The 22,737-nt window shown below is 56.1% G+C and overlaps 3 protein-coding genes and 1 long non-coding RNA gene across 10 annotated transcripts; 2 read left to right on the top strand and 2 right to left on the bottom strand.

Annotated features, from left to right (window-relative positions):
• The first annotated feature begins 743 nt into the window (after positions 1–743).
• On the top strand, positions 744–16,402 carry PGGHG (protein-glucosylgalactosylhydroxylysine glucosidase). Of its 7 annotated transcripts, none has more exons than XR_006164665.1 (15): positions 854–1,145; positions 1,954–2,221; positions 2,761–2,971; positions 3,518–3,953; positions 5,007–5,126; positions 5,324–5,455; positions 5,784–5,895; positions 7,113–7,185; positions 7,672–7,808; positions 8,614–8,747; positions 10,226–10,321; positions 10,814–10,911; positions 13,562–13,776; positions 13,870–13,988; positions 16,298–16,402. XR_006164665.1 is itself a non-coding variant. In XM_032993095.2 (14 exons), the coding sequence occupies exons 2-14, from the start codon at positions 1,969–1,971 to the stop codon at positions 13,932–13,934; spliced, it is 2,082 nt and encodes a 693-aa protein (XP_032848986.1). In that variant the 5' UTR covers positions 744–840; positions 1,954–1,968; the 3' UTR covers positions 13,935–14,274. The 7 variants fall into 7 exon arrangements, 5 of the variants coding, with proteins under 5 accessions (XP_032848986.1, XP_032848987.1, XP_042641243.1 ...); XR_006164664.1 differs by having other exon boundaries at positions 13,870–13,995; positions 16,298–16,377; XM_032993095.2 differs by lacking the exons at positions 854–1,145; positions 16,298–16,402 and adding an exon at positions 744–840 and having other exon boundaries at positions 13,870–14,274.
• LOC116961593 (interferon-induced transmembrane protein 5) lies at positions 15,881–17,839 on the bottom strand. Its single transcript, XM_032993098.2, has 2 exons — positions 17,152–17,839; positions 15,881–16,479 (listed from the first exon to the last, which is right to left on the bottom strand). The coding sequence occupies exons 1-2, from the start codon at positions 17,326–17,328 to the stop codon at positions 16,261–16,263; spliced, it is 396 nt and encodes a 131-aa protein (XP_032848989.1). The 5' UTR covers positions 17,329–17,839; the 3' UTR covers positions 15,881–16,260.
• LOC122152593 lies at positions 17,762–21,136 on the top strand. Its single transcript, XR_006164666.1, has 3 exons — positions 17,762–17,853; positions 17,977–18,117; positions 21,085–21,136. It is a non-coding gene; the product is annotated as an uncharacterized LOC122152593 (long non-coding RNA).
• On the bottom strand, positions 18,135–19,436 carry LOC122152592 (dispanin subfamily A member 2b-like). The gene is made up of 2 exons (XM_042785322.1): positions 19,160–19,436; positions 18,135–18,605 (listed from the first exon to the last, which is right to left on the bottom strand). The coding sequence occupies exons 1-2, from the start codon at positions 19,346–19,348 to the stop codon at positions 18,450–18,452; spliced, it is 345 nt and encodes a 114-aa protein (XP_042641256.1). The 5' UTR covers positions 19,349–19,436; the 3' UTR covers positions 18,135–18,449.
• Positions 21,137–22,737: the final 1,601 nt, after the last annotated feature.

Genomic DNA, 22,737 nt, shown 5'->3' with positions numbered 1-22,737 from the left:
CACAGGGCAGTAGGAGCTCCCTGCCAGCTCCAAAAAGGTCTGCAGGGAAACGGGCAGCCTGAGCCTTTGCCGTGGTCAGAGGACGTGTGTGAGTGTGGCTGGCTGTCCTGAGGACTCGTGCCGGTCAGACTGGGTCAGGGATCCCTTCGGGAAACCATGTGGCAGTGGGGCGAGGAGCCTGCTGGGTCCCGGGGGTGCTGGGTCCCGGGGAAAAAGGCAGCTCTGTCTGTAACTGGGCTTTGGAAGCGACAGGAGACGTTCGGGGCTGGACGCCGGGGCGGAGGGCTCGCTGACACCGGTGCGGAGCCCGGGGAAGGGTGCCGCAGGGCGGGCAGAGCGGTCACGGGAAGGAGGAGGGGAAAAGCGTGCCAAGGCTGGGGTCCGGATCTGTTCCCCCAAAAGCAGGCGAGGAGAAGGGTTAGAGCATGGCTGGGGACGGAGGGCGGTTATTGCCCGAGGCTCCGGCTGCGGGGGTGTCTGTGCTGCTCCCCCCAAGACCACCCGCAGCTCTGCTCTGGGGCCGCTGCTGCATTTCTCAGGCAGCTTTGAGATGATAAATGATCAGAAATTGGGTTTTCTCTCTCGGTTCCTCCTTCTCCAGAGAGCAGGGCAGCCCCAGGACCTCTGCACTCCCCACTGTGGGCAATGACCTCATCTGAGCAACCAGCTGCATGTCAAGATTTATTTTTCTATTACTCTTATGTAATTTTTTAAGGAGGGAAAAAAAAAAATTTCCTTCCTTCCTTTCTCAGTTGGGTAACTTCCGTCTTTCCCCCCTGCACGGGACCTCCACAGCAGCAGCCTCTGCCTGCTCAGCCAGAGTTCAGCCTCAGACCAAAGGCAAGATCTAACCTCCTCACTTTCTGCACTGTTTTTTTTTGTTTTTTTTTTTAATTTTCCTGAGGGCAGGAGGAGCGTTTTTCTCACAATTCAATCTCGGGAACTTCCTGGCGTGAGGAAACTGAGCCAACCCCGAGAGCTGCTGGCGGCCAGCTGCTATCGGGGAGGGATTTTAGGGGCTGCCAGCCTGGGCTGGGCATGCTCTCACTGCTCTCGTGCTGCCCCAACTGGCTTTCCAGCTCTGCTTGGAGAGTCTCTCCATGCCTTTTCTGTTTCTATATTATTCTGGTCCTTAGCATTTCCAGGTACCAGCTACAGCTCCTTTTTGTAATGTGCTGTTCGTATGTGTCTATATGTGTATATATATTTAATATATAGTCATATATATCTTTATATATTATATATAAATACATCTTTTAATATATTTTTATATATGTATATATCAGTGAAGTAAAAAGCTCCTGCCCCAACAAGCTAGTAACTGAAGCTGAGCTAGAGGTGCAAGAGTGCGCAGGAGCACAGGGGTATAGTGAGCTGGGAGTTGGGGAGCTGCCACGACCACAGAAAAGTATTTAATGGTGTCACAGAATAGTGGTGGGAGGAAGAGGAAGAAAGAAGAGGAAGGTGGCTGCGTTGTATTGGGAGAAGGTGGTGAGATCCTGTCACGGAGAGGTTGAAATTGGGGAAGCGACAAAGCCAAAGAGTCGGTGTGGTCTGGGAGAGCTGAGGAACTGCCTCGCTTGGCTGGGGGGGGGCTGAGGGGAACGGTGAAGGGGGGAACGGAGACCTGCCCCGGGCGTGGGGGGAACGGAGACCTGCCCCGGGCGTGGGGGGAACGGAGACCTGCCCCGGGCGTGGGGGGAAAGCCCGGGTGGAGGAGGGCTGCTGGCTGAGGTGCTGGTGGTGATCAGAAGGGAGACTGAAAGAAATGGGGACCCCAGGAGCGTAATGAGGCTGGGGGCAGGCAGGTAGCCAGCTTTCCTGATGACTGGGGGGTTACAGAGGGAGAAGCAGCTTGCAGCCCCCGCTTTCGGCTGGCGTCCAGCACGACCACGCTCGGCCTGCCCCGACTTTGTCCGTCCGACCCTCGTACCTGACTCCCTCGTCCTGCAGCTCGGGTTGGTGCAAATGGCTGATGGCGAAGAGGACCCGGCCGTGTTCACCTCCACTTCTCTGCCCTCGGACCCACGGCTGCTGGCTACGGTGACTAACGCTTACCTGGGCACCCGGGTCTACCGGGACATCCTCCACGTCAACGGCGTGTACAACGGGGCCGCGGGAGACACGCACCGTGCCGACATCCCCAGCCCCGTCAATGTTAGGATGACGGTGCCCGGTGCGGACAGCCTGGCTGAGACCTTCACCTTGAACACCCGGACGGGTAACAGCAGAGCACAGGCAGCAATCTCCCCTGCCCTGCTGCCTTCTTCCAGATCTTTGCCTTGAGCGCCCATCGCTCCTTCCCTTTAACTGCTAGTGACCCTCTTCTAGAAGTTAAAAGTCTCTTTGCCTGTGTTGCCTCTTCTGCAAAGTCGCATCTTTCTTCTCCCCATCCTCCGTTCACCTGTGGGGTGGTGTTCTTCTGAAGTCATGTTGGAGCAAGTGGAAAATTCCCCTTTCTTGTGAGAATAAGAGCACTTTTCAGACTGTACCTTAGTCCCTGCTGGAGCCAGGCTCGGCAAACGCTGTATAATCACAATGCCTGATAAAATGTTTTATAGCACAAATCATTCCTCAGTGGCTTGACCAGATTCAGTGTGTTAACAGTGTTGTCCTGTCAAAAGTTGTGTTTGGATCTGGACCTGGGAAAAGCGGTTCCTCTGCCAGTAGGAACCAGCAGATAGGGCAGAAATGGGAGTCTGGGACAGAGCATCAGGACCAGATGTTTCAAAAGGCTGATGGCCCTCGTTGTGCTTACAGGAACCTTCAGCCATGTGCTTCAGACAACTGATTATGCAGCCACCCAGCAGATCTTCGCTCACCATTCCCTTGTTCACTTGATGGCCTTCAGCATCACCATCCAGCGATCAGCTCACACCACCCAACCCATCACAGTCCAGCTCCAGACCCCTTTTGTGCCAAAGAGCCAGGACTTGGACCTGAACCGAGGACCAGACTTCCAGGGAGCACAGTGAGTTTGGATCATGGGGTGACCTTGCCCAGAACATGTCCTTCATGGGCTGTTGCACGCTGCCCTGCTCACTGTAAGGAGATAAATTGGAAAAGTAAGGCTAGAGCTAGACTTACATGGTAAGTAGCGCGGAGGCTTGTGCAAATCTGCTGCTTCCTGGCAGGTATATAAAAAAAAAACATAAGTACAGAAATATTTTTATTAGTTGTAACTCCAGAATTATTACTTACGCCGACGTGTGAAAGAGCAACGAAGGCCACAGGGACTAGATGTGATAAAAAAGAGATTAGTTTGGACGAGGTAGTGAGTTTGGAGGAGCTGGCCTCTAAAAACGGCTTGATGGGATTGGGGACCAGTCGTAACGAATTTCAGTTTCCTGCGCTGTGGGGGTGGGACAGCAGCTGAGCTGCAGCGTGGGGACAGGGGAGCTTCCATCCGAGGTGGGGGCAGGAGCCTGATACTCAGCTGGGGGGGGGTCCCCTCTGTAGGGTGGATGTGCATGGAGTCCCACCCGCCCCCTTCCCCCTTCCTCGCTGCCTCCCACAGCTACGTCTACGGGAAGACGCTGGTCCCTGAGGTGGAGGGGGGTCCCCGTCCTGCCATTCACATGCTCTGGGCTCCCGTGCCACCAGCCTTGACGCTGGGCGGGGAGGAGCGGGAGCGATCCTGGGAGTTCCTGACGGCCGTGGCCGGGAGCGAAGAGGAGGCGAAGAGGAGCTACGGCGAAGGGCTGGCCCTCATCGCCACCGGCTCCCTGCACGCCTCCCATGCCCACGCCTGGGCCACGCTGTGGGGAGGCTGCTGCGTCGACCTGGATGGACCTCTGCCCCTGAGGCAAGCCCTCTGCGGCTGCCTCTACTACCTGCTGAGCTCCATCCCGCCCCGGGGCAGCCCCGGTTTCCTCTTCCACGGCATCAGCCCCGGCGGTTTGTCCAACGGCACTCGGGGCGAGGACTACTGGGGACACGTCTTCTGGGACCAGGTGGGTGGAGGCCGGGCTGGGGACTTTGCAGGGTGACTGGGCTGGAGGAGGCTGCTGGGAGGCTCCTCCATACCCCCACATCGGGGTACCCCGTCGCCAGCCTCCTGTGGGAGAGCATCCTCCTGCTCCTTCCGTAGCAGCTGCCCAGACCCAGCTTGATCCCTGGAGTTACTCATCTGGGCTGTCCTCTAGTTCAAAAGCAAATTTCCTGAGTCGAAGCGGCTGTGTAGCCCGTGGGGGCGAGGGACTGGGAGAGACCCCTCCGCAGGGCAGCCCCCTTCCCCAAGCTGAGGTCTGGGGCTAAGATAGTTCAGGTTGCTCACCCAGGGGAGCTCCGGTGACTGGCTTAGAGCACAGCCACCAACTTTTAGCCATTTAAAATGAAGCGAGTTGAAACCTGCCTTTCTCTTCCCAGCTTTGGTGGCATCAGTGAGCCCTGTTGTGGCTGAACCACTGGAAAAACGGAAGTGTTTTCTGTGATGGGCACACTCAACTTTTAAACGTAGGTAGGGTGTGTGCTCAATCAGCCGGCTGGGCTGGGTGGCTTTCCCCCAGCCAGAGGCTTAGACCTGCTCTTGGAGCAGCCATGCCGAATGGGTGCACAGCCCTACAGCTCAGTAACGACTGCATGGCATGAGCAGGAGACACTGCTGGATGGTGCTGAGGCTCCCGTGATAAACCTAGCCTGCTCTTTTGGTGGGCAAGGGCTTTTCAGTCCTGTGCACCTGGTGTGTTTTCCTCCTGGTGATGCACGTGGTTTTGACCCTCTCCAGAGCCTCTGGCTTTGGAGGACTCCTGCTTCCCTTCTCTTGCACGAGGGAAAGTTCTGCTGAGATCACCCCAGCGAGATATCCAAGGGTATCAGGCATGGGCAGAACCCCTTCCTTGTGGATTTATCCCTTTAATGAGCCCACGGGACAGCATGTTTGAGTAGCAGCAAAATCATGGTCAGAGCATTTGGGATAAGGGTGCACTTGACTGGTGAGACTGATGGGAGCAATTGGGTGCCCCACCAACCACTCCCACCACCTTGCCTTGCTTGGATGTTTCCAGGACACCTGGATGTTCCCGAACATTCTGCTGTTTTATCCTGAAGCTGCCCGAGCCATCCTGGAGTACCGGATTCGCACGCTGGAAGGAGCCTTACACAACGCACAGGAACAAGGCTACGAGGTGGGACAGAGATATTGGACTGAGGGCAGTGCAACCCAGCCACTGCCACCCAGGAGGACAGTTGGGCTGTGCTCTTCCTCTCTGGCTCTAGTTTTAGCCAGGGGCTGTGAGCAGGGCATTGCCCGCGGGCGGTGGGCTGGGGAGAAGCATCTCGAGATGTTGTGCTCCACTGCATCATGGATGTCTTCTCCTGGCAGGGTGCGAAGTTCCCGTGGGAGAGTGCAGCCACTGGCCGGGAAGTCTGCCCTGAGGAGATCTACGGAGCCCAGGAAATCCATATCACTGGGGACGTTTTGATGGCCTTTGAGCAGTATTATTACACCACGCAGGTAAAAGGAGCCTGTGCCACCTGGATGGCCCAGTGGCAAGGCCTGCAGGGCATCTGGTCACTGTCACTGTCCCTTCCCAGAGAAACTCTGCTGTGGTCTGCTCCTGTCAGAACTGCTGGTAGCACCCCAGGGTTCCTTCTTCAGCCCTGCCTCCTCTGTCCTTGCTCCTCGTGGGTGGCTCAGCATCCTGTTGGCTCAATCCAGGCCAGTTTTCTGATCTTTTCTCCTGCTACATTCATCTCCTTAGAGCTCCTGTCCTCCTGCTGAGTTTGGGTCTGGTTGAGCCTCCCTCACGTCCCTGCTTTTCTCTGGCTTTGGCTTCTTCCAGGACCAGAAGCTGTTCCGGGAGGATGGAGGCTGGAAGCTGGTGGGTGCGGTGGCTCAGTACTGGTGCAGCAGGATGGTGTGGAGCAAGGAGGAGCAATGCTACCACATCAAAGGTACTTCTGTAACTGCCAGACCTGTTTGTAGGGAAGGGGTTTGCGAGCAGAGGCTCTGAGACCCTCCAGCCAGACCTGGACAGGAGTGCATGGGATCTTCAGACTCCTGCCCTCTGGAATATCTCACAGGTAATGTTTGTGTCTGTGTGAACATGGGACAAGATGCTCTGCTCTCTTTCAATGCCACAGTATCAGTTGTCTTTTCTCTCAGCCCCTTGCTGCTCATAGAACACCTCTAAATTTCTCCTTCCATGGTGGCATAAGTTGATGCCACAAATGTGGGTACCTTCAGATCTGCTGTCATGACTGGTGGCACTTAGACAAGACAGTGCAAGTGCTTTAGAGAGGAAAGACCTTTCTTTTCTAAGAGACCTAAGTTTAAATCCCCCAGGAGACTGCAGGAGTTTAATTCCTTCAAGGACATCTGGTGCTGTTGGTGCCAACCAGGTACAACTGCTGATGTCTCTGTCAGGGCAAAGGGTGTCTGCAGGCAGCAATCCTGCTGAAGCACGTTACGTTAATGAGTGCGAGCGACCACTGGTGGGCTGCTTCTGAAAGGGGACACTGAGGAAGAAAGAGAGAAGTGACGGAAAGGTGTTTGTGGGAGGAGGGTCTGGAGGAGAAGGCTGGGTTAGAACTAAGGGGTCTTGATGAAACTGGGGTGATCGGAGCTGGAAGAGCTCCTGGGGTTGCTCCAGGCTGGCACTTTGTGCAAAGATCCTTGGGGACAGCCCCAATACCTCCAAAGGAGTCACACACTTAAATGTCTGTTTTCGTGTTTCTCTTGGGAAGTGATCATCTCTCCTCCTGCGGACAGTCTGCACAAAAGCAGCAAAGGAAGGAGCTGAGCTCGTAGCTGGGGAAAGATTTAATGACTGATCGACCTGATTGAATGACTTGAAAGAATTAATGGCTTGAAGGTCACCTTGCCTGCGAAGCGAGGAAGATGCCCTCAGGTTGGGGTATCTGCTGCCCATCAGCCAAAGCTGTAAGCTGGGTTGTTTCTCCTCCACAACAAGCACCGCTTCTGTTCCGCTCTCCTGAGCGTTGTGCTGAGATCGCTGTGGGACCCTGCCAAAAGCAGAGGCAACACCTTGGCAGGCATCGCTGCAATGGGAGGGGTTCCCTTTCTCCTGCCACTTCCCTGAGGAGGGGCACAAAGCCGTGCCATCCTCGGGTGTGTTGTGGCGTGAACTGTCCCCTTCCTCTTCCTCCAGGTGTGATGCCCCCAGATGAGTATCATTACCGGGTTGATAACTCTGTTTACACCAACGTCCTGGCCCAGAGGAGGTAATGCATGTGCCCTGTTGAAGCGCTGGCCCATCTCTCTCCTTTTCTGCCTAGCAGCGTGGCAGGGCTCCCGCCTGGGATGCACCTTTCCTCTCCTCACACACCTCTGTCTGAGCTGGTCTCTGCCTTTACAGTTAGTGGGAAGGAGTAGGTGGTCCCATGGAGGTTCATCTGAACTGTTTCAGGTGTCCACACGAGACTGAGAGGGATTTCCCTTCACAGGAGGAATTCTCTCCCTGTGTTTTGTGAGATGTCCATGCAATTAGCTAGCTGGAGACATCTAAAACTAGAGGAATGGACTCCAAACTCCAGTGATGAAAGCTGTTACCCCAAGCTTAAACTTTGATCTGTGTTTTTTTAGAGTAGCTGTTTCTTTGCAGTTATGGCTCAATTAGTTCTTTCTGTTCCCTTTCTTCTCTTCCCCTCTCTGAGAGGGTCAAAAGCACCCATGCCTGACACAAAGCATTGTTCCTTGTTTCTTTTCAGCTTAAATTTTGCAGCTGATGTTGCTCGGGACTTCTTGATCCCGGTGCCAGAGGAGTGGGTGGACTGTGCCAAGAAAATCAAAGTGCCCTTTGATGCAGAGAAGAAATATCACCCCGAGTACGATGGTTACAGCCCAGGTGAGTGGAAAGGCGGCAGCAGACCTTTGAGTTGGCCACTGCTCTTTTTTTTGTAAGCCTGTGAGAAGTGGGGACTCTGGTTCAAACACGGGAACAGAGGCTGAATGGTTGGCTGAAGTAAAAATCTCCAGCGTTGCTTTCCAAGTGCAGCATTTGGGCTACCAGTGTGGAGAGCCTGGCTTGTAGTTTTTTCCACCCCCTTGGTGGATCATTTCTCATTAGTGGGCCCATAAAATTAGGAAATTTGGGAACACAGAACAGAAAGAGACTTTTAGTACTGGGCTGCAGATGACATAGTTGCTGTGGACCCACTGCTGGCAGTTAGGTCGACCTTTCCGAGGTCAAGTGCCCTGTGTTACCCTTCCAGCAACCCCTGGTGCTCTGGAAGTGAAGGGGCTGGTTCCAGTGGGCATGCCCAATTTAGTGCCCCTTTTCCCACAGTTAGGGACAGGGTAATCTAGGTGCACAGGACAGTGGGAGCTATTCCTTTGCGCCTGAAGTTTAGGTGACGCCAGTCTGGGTGCCATCATGTTAGGGCTGTGCCAGTGTCCTGCCTCGGCAGAGCTTCCAGCAAACACAGCACCGAGGACAAAGCCCAAGCTGCTGTTCTGGTCTGCCTTTAGCAAGGCAGCAAGGAGTTGTCCTCCCTCCAGTTCCACTACTGTCCGCCTGATGATGTGGTGCTTGTTGTTCTAGGTTTATGATTTGGTGTGAGTCAGGTTTGTTCCCCGTATGAGCAAATAGACGACCAGTCTGCCAGTGATCCCCAGCTGGGGTATGTGGTCTGACGGGCTCGTCTCCCCAGGTGAGCCTGTGAAACAAGCTGATGTTGTCTTGCTTGGGTTCCCGCTAATGCACCCCATGAGCTCTGAAGTCCGGAGAAATGACCTGGAAATGTATGAACCTGTCACGGAGCTGGATGGGCCAGCCATGACCTGGGTAAGGAACGGGGCAAAGCCCGAGGAGGTTGTTTCCAGCTGAGTTAGTCACTGCCAGCCCCATCAGAGGGCAAAATTCGTCAGACCTGCTTCATGACGTGCGGAAACGAACTTTACAACTCACAGAGTTATAAAGCAGGTATGTCTATTGCAGCGCTGGGTGCAAGGGGGATTGCTCCTCCAAGCTTGCACACCGTATCGTGAAGCAGGCCTCATTTATGATACAAAAACATGCATATTCATTAGTATAGGCTGGGTTATTACAATTAGGTCTAAGAATAGGTGTGATTATTGTAATTATTTCTGGGAACTCATTACCCTAAGTCTCCTCCTCTTGCTGCATGTGCACTGTGTCCCGATCTGATATCGGGGAGGGCTCTTAAAAGATCCCAAGAGTGAGATTAAGACACAAACGAGGTCAGATGCCGTACAACCTTGTGAACTTTATTAAACAAGCAACTGATAGTAGCGATAGGACAGGGAGAAAAAGGAAGGGAAAGTCAGAATCCGTGAGCTAGAAAGCGGTAGAGATGCAGCAAGACTAAGTACCGCCACCACGACTCCAGCGATGTTCTGCTGGCTCGGTCTCGGTGCCAGTGATGGTGCTCCAAGCTCCGCCGAAGTCTCCGCTCCCCCCGGAGGCCCCCAGCCCTGCTTTGACGCAGTCCTTTTATTGCCTCAGTCCCCACGATTTCTCAGAAAAGTCCGCCCATTTCCACGGAAGATCATTGTCTCCCCGTGGTCTTCCAAGCGCGCGTGCCCAGGTGTTCCCGGTGGTCTTGCAGGTGAGGGTGCTCATCTTCCTCACCTCCTCCATGGGGCTCGCGTGCAAGTGCAGCTTGGCGGGCACTGCCAGGGATGTTGTTGTTTTAGCTTTGGGCGGACATCGTGGTTTTGTCGGGGACTATTCGTCGCCTTCCCTTCGCGACAACAGGATGCTGAGGCCAGGAAGTGGTAGTGGTGCAGCAGAAGTGTTGAGACAGAGTCCAACACAGTCCCTTACACACTGCCATCCGGTGGTTGTGGGCCGGGGTCTTTTGGAGGAAGGCTGGTGGTCTTCTTCACCATGTACTCTTCACCTTTATCCCAGAATGCTGAGTTACTTCAGCCAGTAACTGCAAAACCAGCTCCAATCAGACGGCTCTTTGCAGATGCTGTAATTAACGGATGGATATCCTGTTATCTTTCAAGGCCTCTTACGACAAAAGTTTCCTATTGTCTTTCAAGGTCCCTTATAATGAAGTTTCTCATTATCTTGCTGACTCGTTCGTCAGGGTGACAATATTTTACTAAGTGTTCACTTTCCCATATCATTCAAACCCGAAGGGAGTGAGGCCAGTGCGGAGCTGGAGAGGCGTGTGGAAGATGTCTGCTCTGGGTCGGGAGGATGCAGCTGTGGTGACACTCTGAAGCTTTTGCTGTATTTTCACCCCCGGGGGAGGCAGCTGCTGGTGAAAGGCGGCTTTTTTTCTCCTGCAGAGCATGTTTGCAGTGGGCTGGCTGGAGCTAAAGGAGATGCAGAGAGCTCAGAGCCAACTGAACAAGTGTTTCAGCAACATCACGGAGCCCTTCAAGGTTAGCTTCATGCTGTGTCGCGGGTGCCTCCCTGTGACAAATGCCTCCTGTTTCTGTCTTGCCTATTCCCAGGCAGGTCACGTCACACTGAGAGGTGTCGCTTGGGCTGGAGCCTCTGCTGCCCTGTGGTCACGGGGTGGCTGTTAGATCGAGCTGGGTGGTTGCACTCTCGGTCCCTTCTCTGCATGCTTCCGAAGGGCTGTGAGGGGGCATCTGCTTCCTGCCAGGAAATACAGAGTCACGGGTCCGTATCGTGGCCACCCCAGGCTTCCTTCTGCCTGCCGGGGACGGCGAAGGGAATGGAGATGGTGGTATTTGGAGACACATCAGGGCCCACCCACCACCTCCTGCCAGGATGGGCAGCAGGGCATGGTCATTGCATCCCGCCAGATATGTGACAGTGATGATGATGATAACTGTATTCAAACCCATGAGACTGTATGGAGTGTCCCAAAGCAACTGATGAATCATTTCTTTCTCTTGCTGGAGCAGATCTGGGTGGAGAACTCAGATGGGTCAGGAGCTGTGAACTTCTTGACAGGGATGGGTGGATTCTTGCAAGCTGTCCTCTTTGGCTACACAGGGTTCAGGTGAGACCTACATTATGGCACATTTAATTGCTAAGCAGCTAATTGTCACTGGAAACCTTATTGTTTAGCTGGAGAAATGTGATTTTACTCATGAAAAAGAAAGGAACTTGCAGCCGCAATATCCTCCAAAGCTCCCAGCAGGTAATGAACAAACAGGAGCAGTGATGATCCTGAATGAACTGTGGGTGCTGGGGGACAACCACTGGTGCAGAACAGGGTGGAATTATCAGAAATTATAAGCTTTGGTCCATTTCTCCTCCAGCTACATCAGTGTTGAAAGCCATGGGCTTCAAAAGGAGTCAAAGCTTAGGCCAGCACTGAGTTCTTCAACACTAGCTGACACCCTCAGCAAAGAGGGATGGCTCTGTATGATCTCCGGATTGTGGCCAGCCTGTGTCATTCTGATGTCTGTATCAGAAACGTCCAGACCTGCCCACTCTGTAGGTGGCTGTAGCTTTGGTTTCTTCACAAAGTGTGGATGAAGCTTAAAGACTGCGATCCACCAATGACATTGGCCTTTTGGTTAACTGATTGAAGAGAAAGTCCATACAACCACCTTGCAGGCAAATACAAGACTGCTGCTTATTATACCTTATGCACTGTGGTCTTTCTAAGGGGACATTTGTAAATGGAGACCCCACTCCTCTACCACCTCACTGAGCTGCCATAGGCTTATTCCCACTTTAAAGACCAGAAAGAGATTTGGAACTGGTGAGAGGCTCTCCCCGGGTCACTTGATGAGTTAGTTGTGCATTTGGGAAGCTAAATGTCATTCCCTGTCTGTTTTCTGGCTTAGCTATAACATCATCCTATCTCCTTTGGATGTGGTGGGGAAGGACCTTCTGCAGCCCCTCCGAAGCAATCTGATTTCTGCACATGTGTGGCTCTGCAAGCCTCTGGAGGAAAGTGCTCAGCTGGCATTGCCACAGCATTAAAATATCTTAGAAAAAAACATTAAGTTGTTCATATAATTTCAAAGCTGTGTTTCATATCTAAAGCAGTCCAGTGGTTTCAACCCTGAAGCAACAGTCTCTTGAGTGTATTCTTAGTTTAATTGAGGATGGATCAAACTGACAAGCCTTTTGATTTATAGCGAACCCATCTAGCACTAACTATGTGTTTTTACTCTGTGTGTGGCCAGAAGCTGCTGGGAAACCCACCAGTTTCTTGGTGGAGCTGGGTGTGAGCTGCCATATTCCCAAGCTGAAAACCTTAATCTCAGTTTTTGTGAAGCTCGAAGGTCTTCAGTTGCTCTGTGTGTGTCAGGTTGGGCCCCTCTTGGCACAGGCTCAAGCCACAGGCTTTGGGGCTCCAGCCAAATTTCCACAGATGTCAAGATGACATTTATGCAGCTCTCAAGGCCGTGCTTCTGCCTCACCCGTTGTCAACCACGGACCTTGCCTGGTGTGTTGGCCTGCTGCTGAGGCTCTCCAATCCGTTGAGCCCTCTCAACTGACTGGAGATGATGGTCAAGGGCTCTCACATGTCAAAATTTGAGTAGGAGTTAACAGCGACCACTGTATTTTCTCATCCAAAGCCAAAACACACAAATGGGCTCTGTTTGACTTTGGGTAAGAGCTTGGAGAGAGGGTTCAAGCTATTTGCTTGATTTTTATCTTTTGGTGAAGTAGCACATACAGTGGTGTGCTGAGTCTAAAGCCCTTCAAACTGGCAGGAGTGGGAGCTGATGTGGGTTTCTGAGAGTCACCTTACTGACCAGCTTCGGTCACAGCCCAGAGGGAGAGTGAAAACTGAGCTGTGCAGATGTATCTCTGTTGAGATGGTGGATTACAGAAGAGAAGCAGGGGCTGTGCTAGTGGTCAGGTGTGTTCTGTGATTTAATTGAGCAGCACTTCCAGGAGTATCTCCATCAGGCATGAGGTGAGCTCTCGCCAGCGCTGTGTAGCTTTCAGAGCAACGGCAGGTGAGGACAGATGCTTGCTGCCAGGTATTTTGGCTGAAGCTGATTTTGCATCCTAAAAATCCCAGCTACAGCCCTCTCCTGAGCTCCTCGCGTGCCTGGAGTTTAGCTCCAGTGCATGGCCCAGGGCCCGTGCCTGTAGGTTTGTGTGACCAGATTTCAGTGACAATTCCTGCCTGGGGTCCATGGCCACCTCTGCTTGTTCCTGTACCCTGTTCCCCTCCCTTTCTCGGAGCGGGGCATTCCCAGTTTTGCCAGCATAGCTGCTGCTGAAGCCAGCCTCTGAACTGGAGTGGGGAGCTGAGCTGCCTTGGAAATAAAAAACATTGTGTGTTTGGTTTTGTGGGTTTGTTTTGTTTGTTTGTTTGGTTTTTTTTTATTTTCATTTTTGTTCTTTATTTAAAAAAAAAAATAATAAATCCAACCTAATGGAAACCACAGACCCCAACTGAGGAACTGGAAGTGGGACAGCAACACCTTAGGGTGCTGGGCTGTGAAATCCCAGCCCGAGTAGCTCTTCGTCAGGTGCTTCATCAGTGTGTTTGGGATTTGCCCAGAGATCCTTGGGACACACCAATGACTCCTTCTGCCCACAGACACACGGAGTAACAGGAGAGACCTGCGGGATATGTGAGGCTGCACTGTCTGGGGAGGTGGCTGACCCCACAAAGCTGCTTTCTTTTGGGGCCACCCTTTGTTCCCACCGCTGATGTGCTCCTGCCTTTCCAGGATCACAAGGTCCGGCCTCCGCTTCAACCCTGCCCTTCCCGATGATGTCAACAAGTTGAAAGTCACTGGTGTCTCCTACTTTGGCAACAAACTGAAGTTCACCATCGCCAAAGAAGAGATCAGGGTCAAAGTGACCGAGTCTCCTCAGGACCCTCTGGCATCTCCCCTGGAAGCTGTGCTGGAGGATTCGGGGCAGCGATTTCCCCTGCATGAAGGTATGGGGTCATTGCCTGGGTCTGCTTCCTAGAATAAAGACAATCTGGGGAGAAGCCATTCCTATATCTCACACGGCTTGGTTTTTGTTGTAGGGCAGAGCATCTCCTTCCCCACAGTGGCTGGCTGGATTCAGAGGTCATCCACTGAGACATTTTAAACCTTGGCTCACCTGAAGCAGCAGAAAGAAGTTGAAGAGCGGCTGAGGGGGAAGGTAGAGGGTGAGGTGGAAGGTGGGGGTCCCAGGCTGTGCCATAAAGCCTTTTCCCCCACGGGCCTGGGCACACTCTCCGTCGCCACGGCCCCAGGGAGGGGTGGTGGACCCGGAGCTCTCCCCAGGGCTGGGGGGCAGCAGCTCCCTGAGTGATGCTGAGCATCCTTGTCCATGCCGGGGGATACGGGGTCCCCGACTCCCCTTCCCATGCCTTCACCCTCTCTCACTTGGCCAAGGAGATGAAACCAAGCCCGAAAGTGTCTGTTTTAAAGTAGTTTTCTGAACACTTCTGCCTTGTTTATGCTTTCGACACCTGCATTTATAACGATGCCCCCAGTGAAGTCTGTCTTTAGCCCAGCCCCTCTGTGCGCTGACTCCCAGCTCCTCCAGCACGTCCTGGTTTGGTGCTCGCCTTCTCCCGGCCTCCCCGCATCACTCCGGGGGCTCAAAGGGCTGGGGGGGGCTCAGCTGCTGGGACCCCCCAAATCCTGCTGACCCCTCTAAGGAGAAACTCTGCCAAGGCAGCGTGGAGCCGCAGGCACTGTGGCAGGGTGGACAGAGCTAAGGCTGGAGCTGGGTGATATTTTGACACTAATATTAATCACAAAATGTACAGCCAGAAGCATTTCAACTCTCTTGGGGCAGCATACAGCTCCTTTTCTTTTGAGTTATTAGGTGTTTAACACTCCTATCGTGTTTTTAAGCCCTTATTTACATTATCATTTCTCTTTTCAAGAGTTTTTGGAGAGAAGGCCCTTCTAACTTGGCATTTGAAGGTCTATAGGAAGCCCAGGCATCAGTTATTAATATTATGTCAGATGATAAGTGACAAGATGACAAGTTTTTCTGGGGTCTGAGTAGAGTCCTCCTCCAGCAAAGTAGCCTCAGGGCAAGCAATCCAGTGGCGTTTTCAGTGTCCTAGGAAGCCCCAGGTGAGTGAGGGGGAAGGAAGGGCTGTACCCATGTAGGCAAATTGGGAGCATGATCAGCCCCCCCCAGCTCTGCACCTCGCAGCATCCTCCCCTCCTGCATCCCTCCTCCTGGGGCTGGTTTTGGTGCCGTGTTTCCCAGCCCCCGGCCTTTGCTGGAGCAAACCTGGCTCAAAGCGAGGGGATTTGAAGGCATTCCCTGCCCCGCCGGGGTCTGTCCTCTCTAAGCAAACCCCAGGAATCTTGGCTGAATCCTACAGAGTTTATAAAAAAACCTTGCGGCTGCTCCCTGCCCCAGGCACCATGTGGGAACGCTTAGAAAAGGAGGCGAAGCAGCTCCCCAGCTCTATAATTACTCTGGCTCTCCATCAGGCCTTGCCAAAAGTCACTCAACCCTTAATTAGCAGCAGTTCTTGGCAGCAGGGCAGGACAAAGGGACCCCTCCCTCCCCTCACCCCCCAATAACAGCCCTGTGGGCTGCACCTGCGTTTGGATTTTGATGGGGCTGGGGCTAAAGCCCAGCTCCGGGCCAGGTCTCAGGTGGCTCTAAAAGGGCTCTCCCAGCCCAGAAAAGGGATCCTTTCAGTCCAGGTGCAAAAATGAGCCAGCTCTGGCCTGGTGAGGGCAAGAGGGAGGGAGAGCAGGAGCAGTGGAGTTGCATCCTGTGCTCATCCCCCCCTGTCCTTGCCTGGGGACTTGCTGGGGTCATCTGCTTTACTGCAATGAGTTGGCAAGTCTCAGCTCCCCTTGGAAGGGCTGACATGTCATCTGCTTGAGCGTGTCCCCACGGGGCCAAGAAACTTCTCTGCTTCTTTCCCTTCCTCAGTCGCTGGGTGGCTCTTTGGGTCTCACAGAGGTTATTACTTCTCCTGCCTGCCAAGAGCATGATCAGAGTGAAAAAGCCGTATTTATATTGTCGCTCTAGCACACCCCCCCTGCACTACACACACGCACGCAGAAGACTTGCAGTGTGTGAAATGGTTTAATGATTTAAATAGTGATCACCAAGGCTGGAGGGATGCTGTGCTCCACACAGGATAAAGGCAGTTAAAAAAAACAGGATAAACACAAATAGATGGGCTGTCCCAAGAAGTGTGTCTGGGATCTGGGGTCGGGCACTGGGGGTGCTGGACCAGGCAGGGGAGGGTGAGGGGGAGATGCAGCGATGTGGGAGAAGAGTGTGGGGCTGCTCACCCCCAGCCCCGCGCTGCCCGGTGGGCATGAAAGCTTGCGGACGTGGCCCTGGGTGTTGGCTGGGTTATACTGGACCAATGGCCATTTTGGGGGCTGGGGGGGGGCCACCAGCGACGCGAAGGAGTTTCTACAAGCCCTTCGCCCACCGGTCACTTGTCCTCATCGTCGCTCCCGCTGAACTGGTAGGTGAAGAAGCCGACGGACTCGTGGGCGAGCTTGGAGAGGTGGATGACGCCCGTGACAACCAGGGCGGCCAGCAGCAGCGGCAGCAGCACGCTCCCGGCCGTGGCCAGCGCGTTGTAGCACCTCGCCTTCGAGCTGAAGCGCCGAGCAGCTTCCACATCCCCGGACACTTTCCGGTCCCGTGCCTGCAACGGCCGAGCAACGGGGCAGCGGCGCTCGGGCTGCCCGCGGCTCCCTCCCCGCACCCCACCAGCCTTTGGCCACCCCACCACCCGTGGTTTTGTCCCCCCAGCAGTGCCAAGAGGGCGGCTGTCTGTCCATCCCAGGCTGTCTGTCCGTCCCAGGCTGCCTGCCAGCTCCACGCGCTCCCGTTCCCCTCGGGCCCCTTTGCTGCTGGGATTTCCCCTCCTGCCTCTTTCAGAGCCACGCTGGCTGCAGCCCTTGCTTGCCCCCATCTTTCCAGTCCAGTCCAGCTGGAGCTGCTCCTGCCAGAGGGTGGGGGCATCACATCCCCCCAGCATCTTCTAGGGAGTGGTGGTGACATCCCCAGGGTGCTGAGGCTGTGGTTATCAAGGGGGGTATCACAGCCTCATTAATAGGTGGCAGGAAAAGTGTGGGGGCTTTACTGGGAAATGGCATCACCTGCAACCAGCCTTTTGAAGGTGTTGGGCTCTTATCCCCCACCCCAGCCCCCCCAGGAGGGGGATGCTCTGTGCCTCCATTTCAGACGCTCTGCATCTCTTTGGGAAATCAATCCTGTGGCACCAGCATGGGGAGGGCTCCCAGGTGACCCCAAATGTTCACTCTTCCATCTCTGCTCGGGACCCGACCGCCTCTGCCCCGCTCAGCACCCGTACCTTGACGGAGAAGGCGAGCGCCACGAAGCCGAGGCAGCAGAAGTTCATGTAGATGGTGTTGAAGATGGACCAGACGAGGTGGTCGCGGGGCGGTGGGGCCCCGCGGGCGGTGGGAGATGGCTCCCGCTTGTGGGACGGCGCGGGCAGGTAATCCTCCCGTGGGTAGGACGTGTCCATAGCCACGGAGAGGGGCACCCCACGGGTCTCCTGCTCCACCAGCCTGGCTGGGGAGCGGGGCAGGGCGGCCCCTTTTATATAGTCCCCGTCTCCGGCACAACCTCATCACCTCTATATATAAACCCAAGAAATTACAGCCCTCCCTGAGCTGTGGTTGTCAGAAAGGATTGGCTGGGAGCTAGGAGAAACAAATTTGGTTCCGTGAGCCTACGGGTTTTTTATATCCAGCCTTCCTCTTGCGATGAGGAGCGCAGACGGCTCCAGCGTGACCGAGGGAGAGGCTGAGCACTCGGGGAGGACCATTGGGATGGAGCCATGGGATGACCTTGAAACCAAGTGACTGGTCACCCCAAGGGGCCGACACGGGACAGACCCTTGGGGCCAGGATCTCTCACTGCGCTGGCTCGCACCAACACCTTCACCCCAATCCCTCCAGGTGGTCTTGGCTGGGAAGACCCCTCGCTTGCAGTGTGTTTGGACTGCTGAATGCATTAAATGGGAACTTAATACCAAAATGTGGAAGAGGTATTTTTACAGGGTTCCCTGGAAGTGGGACGAGATGGGGCTGTGTGGCAGAAGGGGGTGCGTACAGGCAGAAAAACATGGAGATTTTTTTTTTCTTTCCTTCTGCCATACCATTACTGTTAGGAAGAAACTTGTCTGGGATCTGGGCTGGAAGTGCTCGGCACCGCAGTGGGAATGGAGGCAGAGAACTGTGGAGCCGGCAGCAGGAGGAGGAAGTCACCCTGAAGATGTGCAAGGACCCTCATCTTCCCTGCTGTGAATAAGGTGACAGGCAATGGGGGTTTGGCAGGACAAGCTTTATTTGTGGCACGGTGACCTATCCGCGTATCACAGCTCCCAGCAGCCCAGCAGCTCCCTGCTGAGGCACACGAGCAGAGGAAAGAGCAGGGCTACCCCCGCGTCCCAACGTGCCCCCCCACCCCCTGCCATGCAGTGGCTGTGCTGGGACACCCAGGGCTGTGGGCAGCGAAGGGACAGGGCTTCGCCCTCGTTCCCCCTGCGCCCAAAACGGGGACATTTTGGGAGGAGGAGGGGGTGGCGGGGAGGAAGAAGCAACCCCCGGGGTGGTAGCAAGCAGGTCGGTGGCCATGCGGCAGTCAGGTGGTGGGGGTCGTGAGGAAGATGGTGATGGCGGTGATGAGCACCACCACGGTGACGACCATCAGGAGGGAGCAGATGATGTTCAACACCTTGGCACGGGTGCCATGCCGCCGGGCACCCTCCAAGTCCCCCAGCACCTTGCAGTCACGGGCCTGTGGGGGCAAATGGGGGGGATCAGTGCAGGGGGGATACACACACTTAGTTGGGGGGCTCGGCCTGGGGTGGCTGCAAGGTGGTGCTGGGACCTCACGGATGCATCGCTGTGGGGCAGGGGGTGAAGGCACTGGGCACTGCCCACTCCCCCTGCCTGCAGCCCCAGCTCTCTGGGGCGGGGGGAGATGGGGCACCGCATTGGGGAGAACTGGCTCGGGGGGATATCCCAGGGCAGGGTGGCATCGGGGGGGGGGTCTTGGGATGGGAGAGGACTCTGGGGCAGGCATCGGGGGGGGGGGGGCCCGGGACAATGTCAGAGAGGGCTGGGCTGGGGGACCAGACTGGGGGGTCCTGAAGCGAGGGAAAGGTCTGGATCGGGATGGGGCCCGGATCGGTGCGGGGGGAGGATGGAGGGGGATGTGTCTCGGAGGGGGCTGGGTCGGGATGTGTTGGGGGTCTCGGGCCGGGTTGACCGGTTGGAGGCGACCGAGCCGGGCTGGAGCGGGGGGCGGTCCCTGGCCCCCCCCCCCCCCCCCCCCACGTCCCCCCTCACCTTGATGGAGAAGATGAGCGCGGGGAAGCAGAGGCAGCCCAGGTAGGCGAGCCCGTAGCCCAGCAGGACGTTGAAGAGGGACCAGAGCACATAGTCCCGGGGCTGCCCGTCGGGGCCGGCGGCGGCGGGGGTCGCGCCGCGCCCGGGGGGCTGCAGCGGGATGGACACCTCGGGCTGCCGCGGCTTCATGGCCGCGCCGAGCCGGCACCCGCGGGCGGGGAGCGCTGGGGAAATGAGAACGGGCCGGCCCGGGGAGAGGGGCCGCCCCGCCCCCGGGCACCCCCCACCCGGGCTCAGCCCCCTCCGCGGTCACCCGCGTCCTCCCGCCCCCGCCCAGCGCAGGCTGACGGGGCTTCGGAGGGGACTTCGAGGGACTTCGGGGCCTCGGGAGCCAAACTGCCCCTTTGGAGCAGCGAAGGGTGGGGAGATGGCACCGAGGTGGGAACCCCCCGGGTTCCTCGGCGGGGGCTGCAGAGCCTGGCCCCCTCCCCGCCGCGGCCATCTCCACCTGGGACGGTGGATAATGCGGGTGTGGAGGGGTGCGGGTGGTCTCTGAACGCCCCAGGTGCCCAGGAAGGGTGTGTGTTTGTATTTAACTAACAGCACCAACGTGGCACCCCCTTCCCAGGCCCCTTTCCTGCTCCTCTTCCTCGCTCAGCCCTGGCTCCCGGCTCGTCTGAGCCGTGGGGTAGCCCCAGCCCCCCGAGGTGGGGATGCCTGGGGGGGAATAACACCTCCCTAAACCCCAAAGCATGACATTTCCAAGGAGAAGGGTAGGGAAGGAGCTTTATTTGCTGGGAGCTCACACCCTGGGTTCATCATGCTGAAGAGGGTTATCTCAGGGTGCGCCAGGAGGGTGCCTGAGAACACCCCCGTGTCCAGTGGGGAAAAACGTCCCACGGGAGCCGCACATCTCCCCCACGAGTGAGGAGGGTGGGTTGTGCCTGAGCGAGGTGGAGGGGTTGTCAGGGCACCCTGTAAAGATGATTCACTTCCAAGGTAATAAAGGAAAAGCACGCAGGGAGCAGCCACTTCTTATCTGGGATGGGGCGAAGCCTCACTGTGGGAGGGGGCTGGGAGCCGGCTGTCCCCCTTGTCCCTCGGTGGGAGATGGCCCGGGGGGCTTGCTTGAGCTGCCCGAGCCCCCTTCCCAAAGCACTGAAGGAGGATGGGTGACCCTTGGCCGGTGGCTTTGCTGGGGACGTTGGGTGCAGAGCGGCGTGTGGTGCTGGACATGGTGGGAGGGAGCAGGGGGGGTGTCTTGTGGGGGGAAGGATGGGGACCAAGGCGGGGCTGGGGTGGTTTGGGGCAAGCTGGGGTAGGGTGGGACAAGATGGGACAGGGTGAGACGGGTTTAGGGAGCCCTGGCATGGGGACAGGCAGCAGGTGGGACCCCCGGGATGGAAGTGGTGGGATGGGGGTGACTTTCCCCTCACCTTAATGGAGAAGATGAGTGCGATGAAACCCAGGCAGAAGGTGTTGCAGAACACGGTGTTGAAGAAGGACCAGAGCACAAAGTCCTTGGGGATGGGGACAGGCTCTGGCTGAATAAACGTGGTGATGGTGGGGCCAAAGGCGGTGGCCGGGGAACCCCCCCCGTTCCTGCTGTAGGGCTGCATATAGATGCTGGTGGACTGGGGTAAGTTCTCCATGGTAGCCTGGCACCAGCAAGCAGCAGGGACTCAGGTGCCTGGGCTAGTTATAGGCGAGAGGAAGGGTTTGCCGGGGTGGGGCCCCCTCGCCTGACACCACATAGGGCACCGGGGCGGGGTGGGTGGGGGGCAGAGCCCCAGCCCCGGGTGGGGTCTGGGGGGCAAGCAGAGGGGGATGCCCGTGGGGCGGGCGCTGCCATGGGGCGGGTGCCTCGCCTGTTCCTCCGTGCTTTTTGCCCTCTCAGGTTGACAAGTGATTTCTGCCCTGGGCAGGTCAGGGCAGAGCCGCACCCCTGGGGTTGCTCAGCCACAGAAGGGACACACCACTGGTGGGGGGGGCAGCCACTAGCCCCCCCGAAACGTCCTCCCCAGCTGCAAACCATGGCCAAGGGCTCAAACCCCAGCACTGGCGAGGGTCACCCAGCCACTGGGATCGCATGGTGGGCTTCGAGGGTTTTCTCCTCCCTTCAGCTGGCATCCATGACAAGGTCTTGCAGCTGTGGTGAGGTCTTGCAGCTTCTAAGAAGAGGATGAGGGGTGAAAAGAGAAAGAAGAAAGCTTCAAGAAAGCAGCAGGGAAGTAAAACCCGTGTGAATCAAAAAACCACCAAGATGCAGAGCTACAAACTACGTGGGATTTGGAAACATCAGCATTCTCCCTGCTCAGTGGCGGGCTCCAGGAAGCTGAGTGAGAGGCTGATAAAACGAAACCGAGCCCTGATAATCTTCTGAGAAATGGGGTTTTCCTCATGCAGAAAGAGTGGAGGGTTTGTTCCAGAAGGAGTGCAAAGACTTTCATCACCTGCGCTCTCTTCCATGTGGGTTTTCTGGCCATACCAGTAATTTGGGTGCAGATCTGAAAGTCCCAGTCCCTGATGTCACATGTCCGGAACCCGCAGGAAACAAAAGCAAAAGATTTTTTTTTTTTTTCTTTTCCTTAGTTACTTTAGTGTCAGCACAGGGCCAGTTGCTAAGGTTAACGAGGTTCGTTAGGATGTGGTAATGCTTAAGGAATCCGCAGGAAGTGGGGAGGGCAGTGGGGATGGGTGAGGGGATGGCTGGAGGAGGTCAAGGGCTCAGTGAGGGTTTCCAGGGAGTGTGTGGGGGTGTTTGCACTCCAGCCCCAACACCTGATGTACAGCAATGCTGAAATAGTGGCTTTCAGGAGCCCTGCTGGGGAGGGATTTCCCCATTTTGGGGTGCCAGGGTCCCTCTGTGAGAAGAGTGCCCGGCGCTGGGATGCTGGCTGGGGGCAACTGGAGCGAGTGCAGCAGGTTTGTTCCTTCTCCACTGTCTCTGAATGTCCGTTTAGGGATCCCGTTTCCCACACCCCCCCCCAGCACAGGCGGGAATACTGCCGGTGGCTCACGGACCCGAGCTCGGCGCCAATCATCTGTGAAATTCCCACCTCCCCGCCTGCTTTTCCAGCTTTTTCATTTATTTGCCTTGCACCTGAACAAACGAGACACCAGAAAGTAGAGGGACAAAGTTCAACCCACATTGTCAGGGCTGTCCGCCCAGCCCCACGCCCACCCACAACCCCATCCCCGGGGGAGGTGGGTCAGGCCCCGGGGATGCTGGTGAGTGGGGCTGGGCAGAGTTAAGGGGATGCGGTGGGTGACAGCTTTTGGGGCAAGTGCTGGAGGGAAGGCGCAGGAAAGTGAAACGTGGTGGTGTGGGGGGGTGACTTTTGCACGCCTCGAGGGAAGGGGTTGCAAGGTGGATGTGGGACTGTTAGGTTTGAGGGAGGTTGAGAGCAGCTCGCCGAGGGCTGGTATGGGTCCCACCACTCGCATCCGGCAGCATGGCCGGGAGTTCACGGGCTTGCTGGCCACTTACCAACAGCCTGAAGCAATTGCTGCAACAGCACAAACAAGCTCTTTGCGTCCTTGGAGCACTGCTGCCTTGCTCCTCCCCACTGTGGGGT

Source organism: Tyto alba, unplaced genomic scaffold (assembly GCF_018691265.1).
Source record: "Tyto alba isolate M040663 unplaced genomic scaffold, T.alba_DEE_v4.0 Super-Scaffold_8, whole genome shotgun sequence".
Taxonomy (NCBI): Eukaryota; Metazoa; Chordata; class Aves; order Strigiformes; family Tytonidae; genus Tyto; species Tyto alba.
Note: the sequence above shows the minus strand (reverse complement) of the source record. Positions and strands in the feature narration are given on the sequence as shown.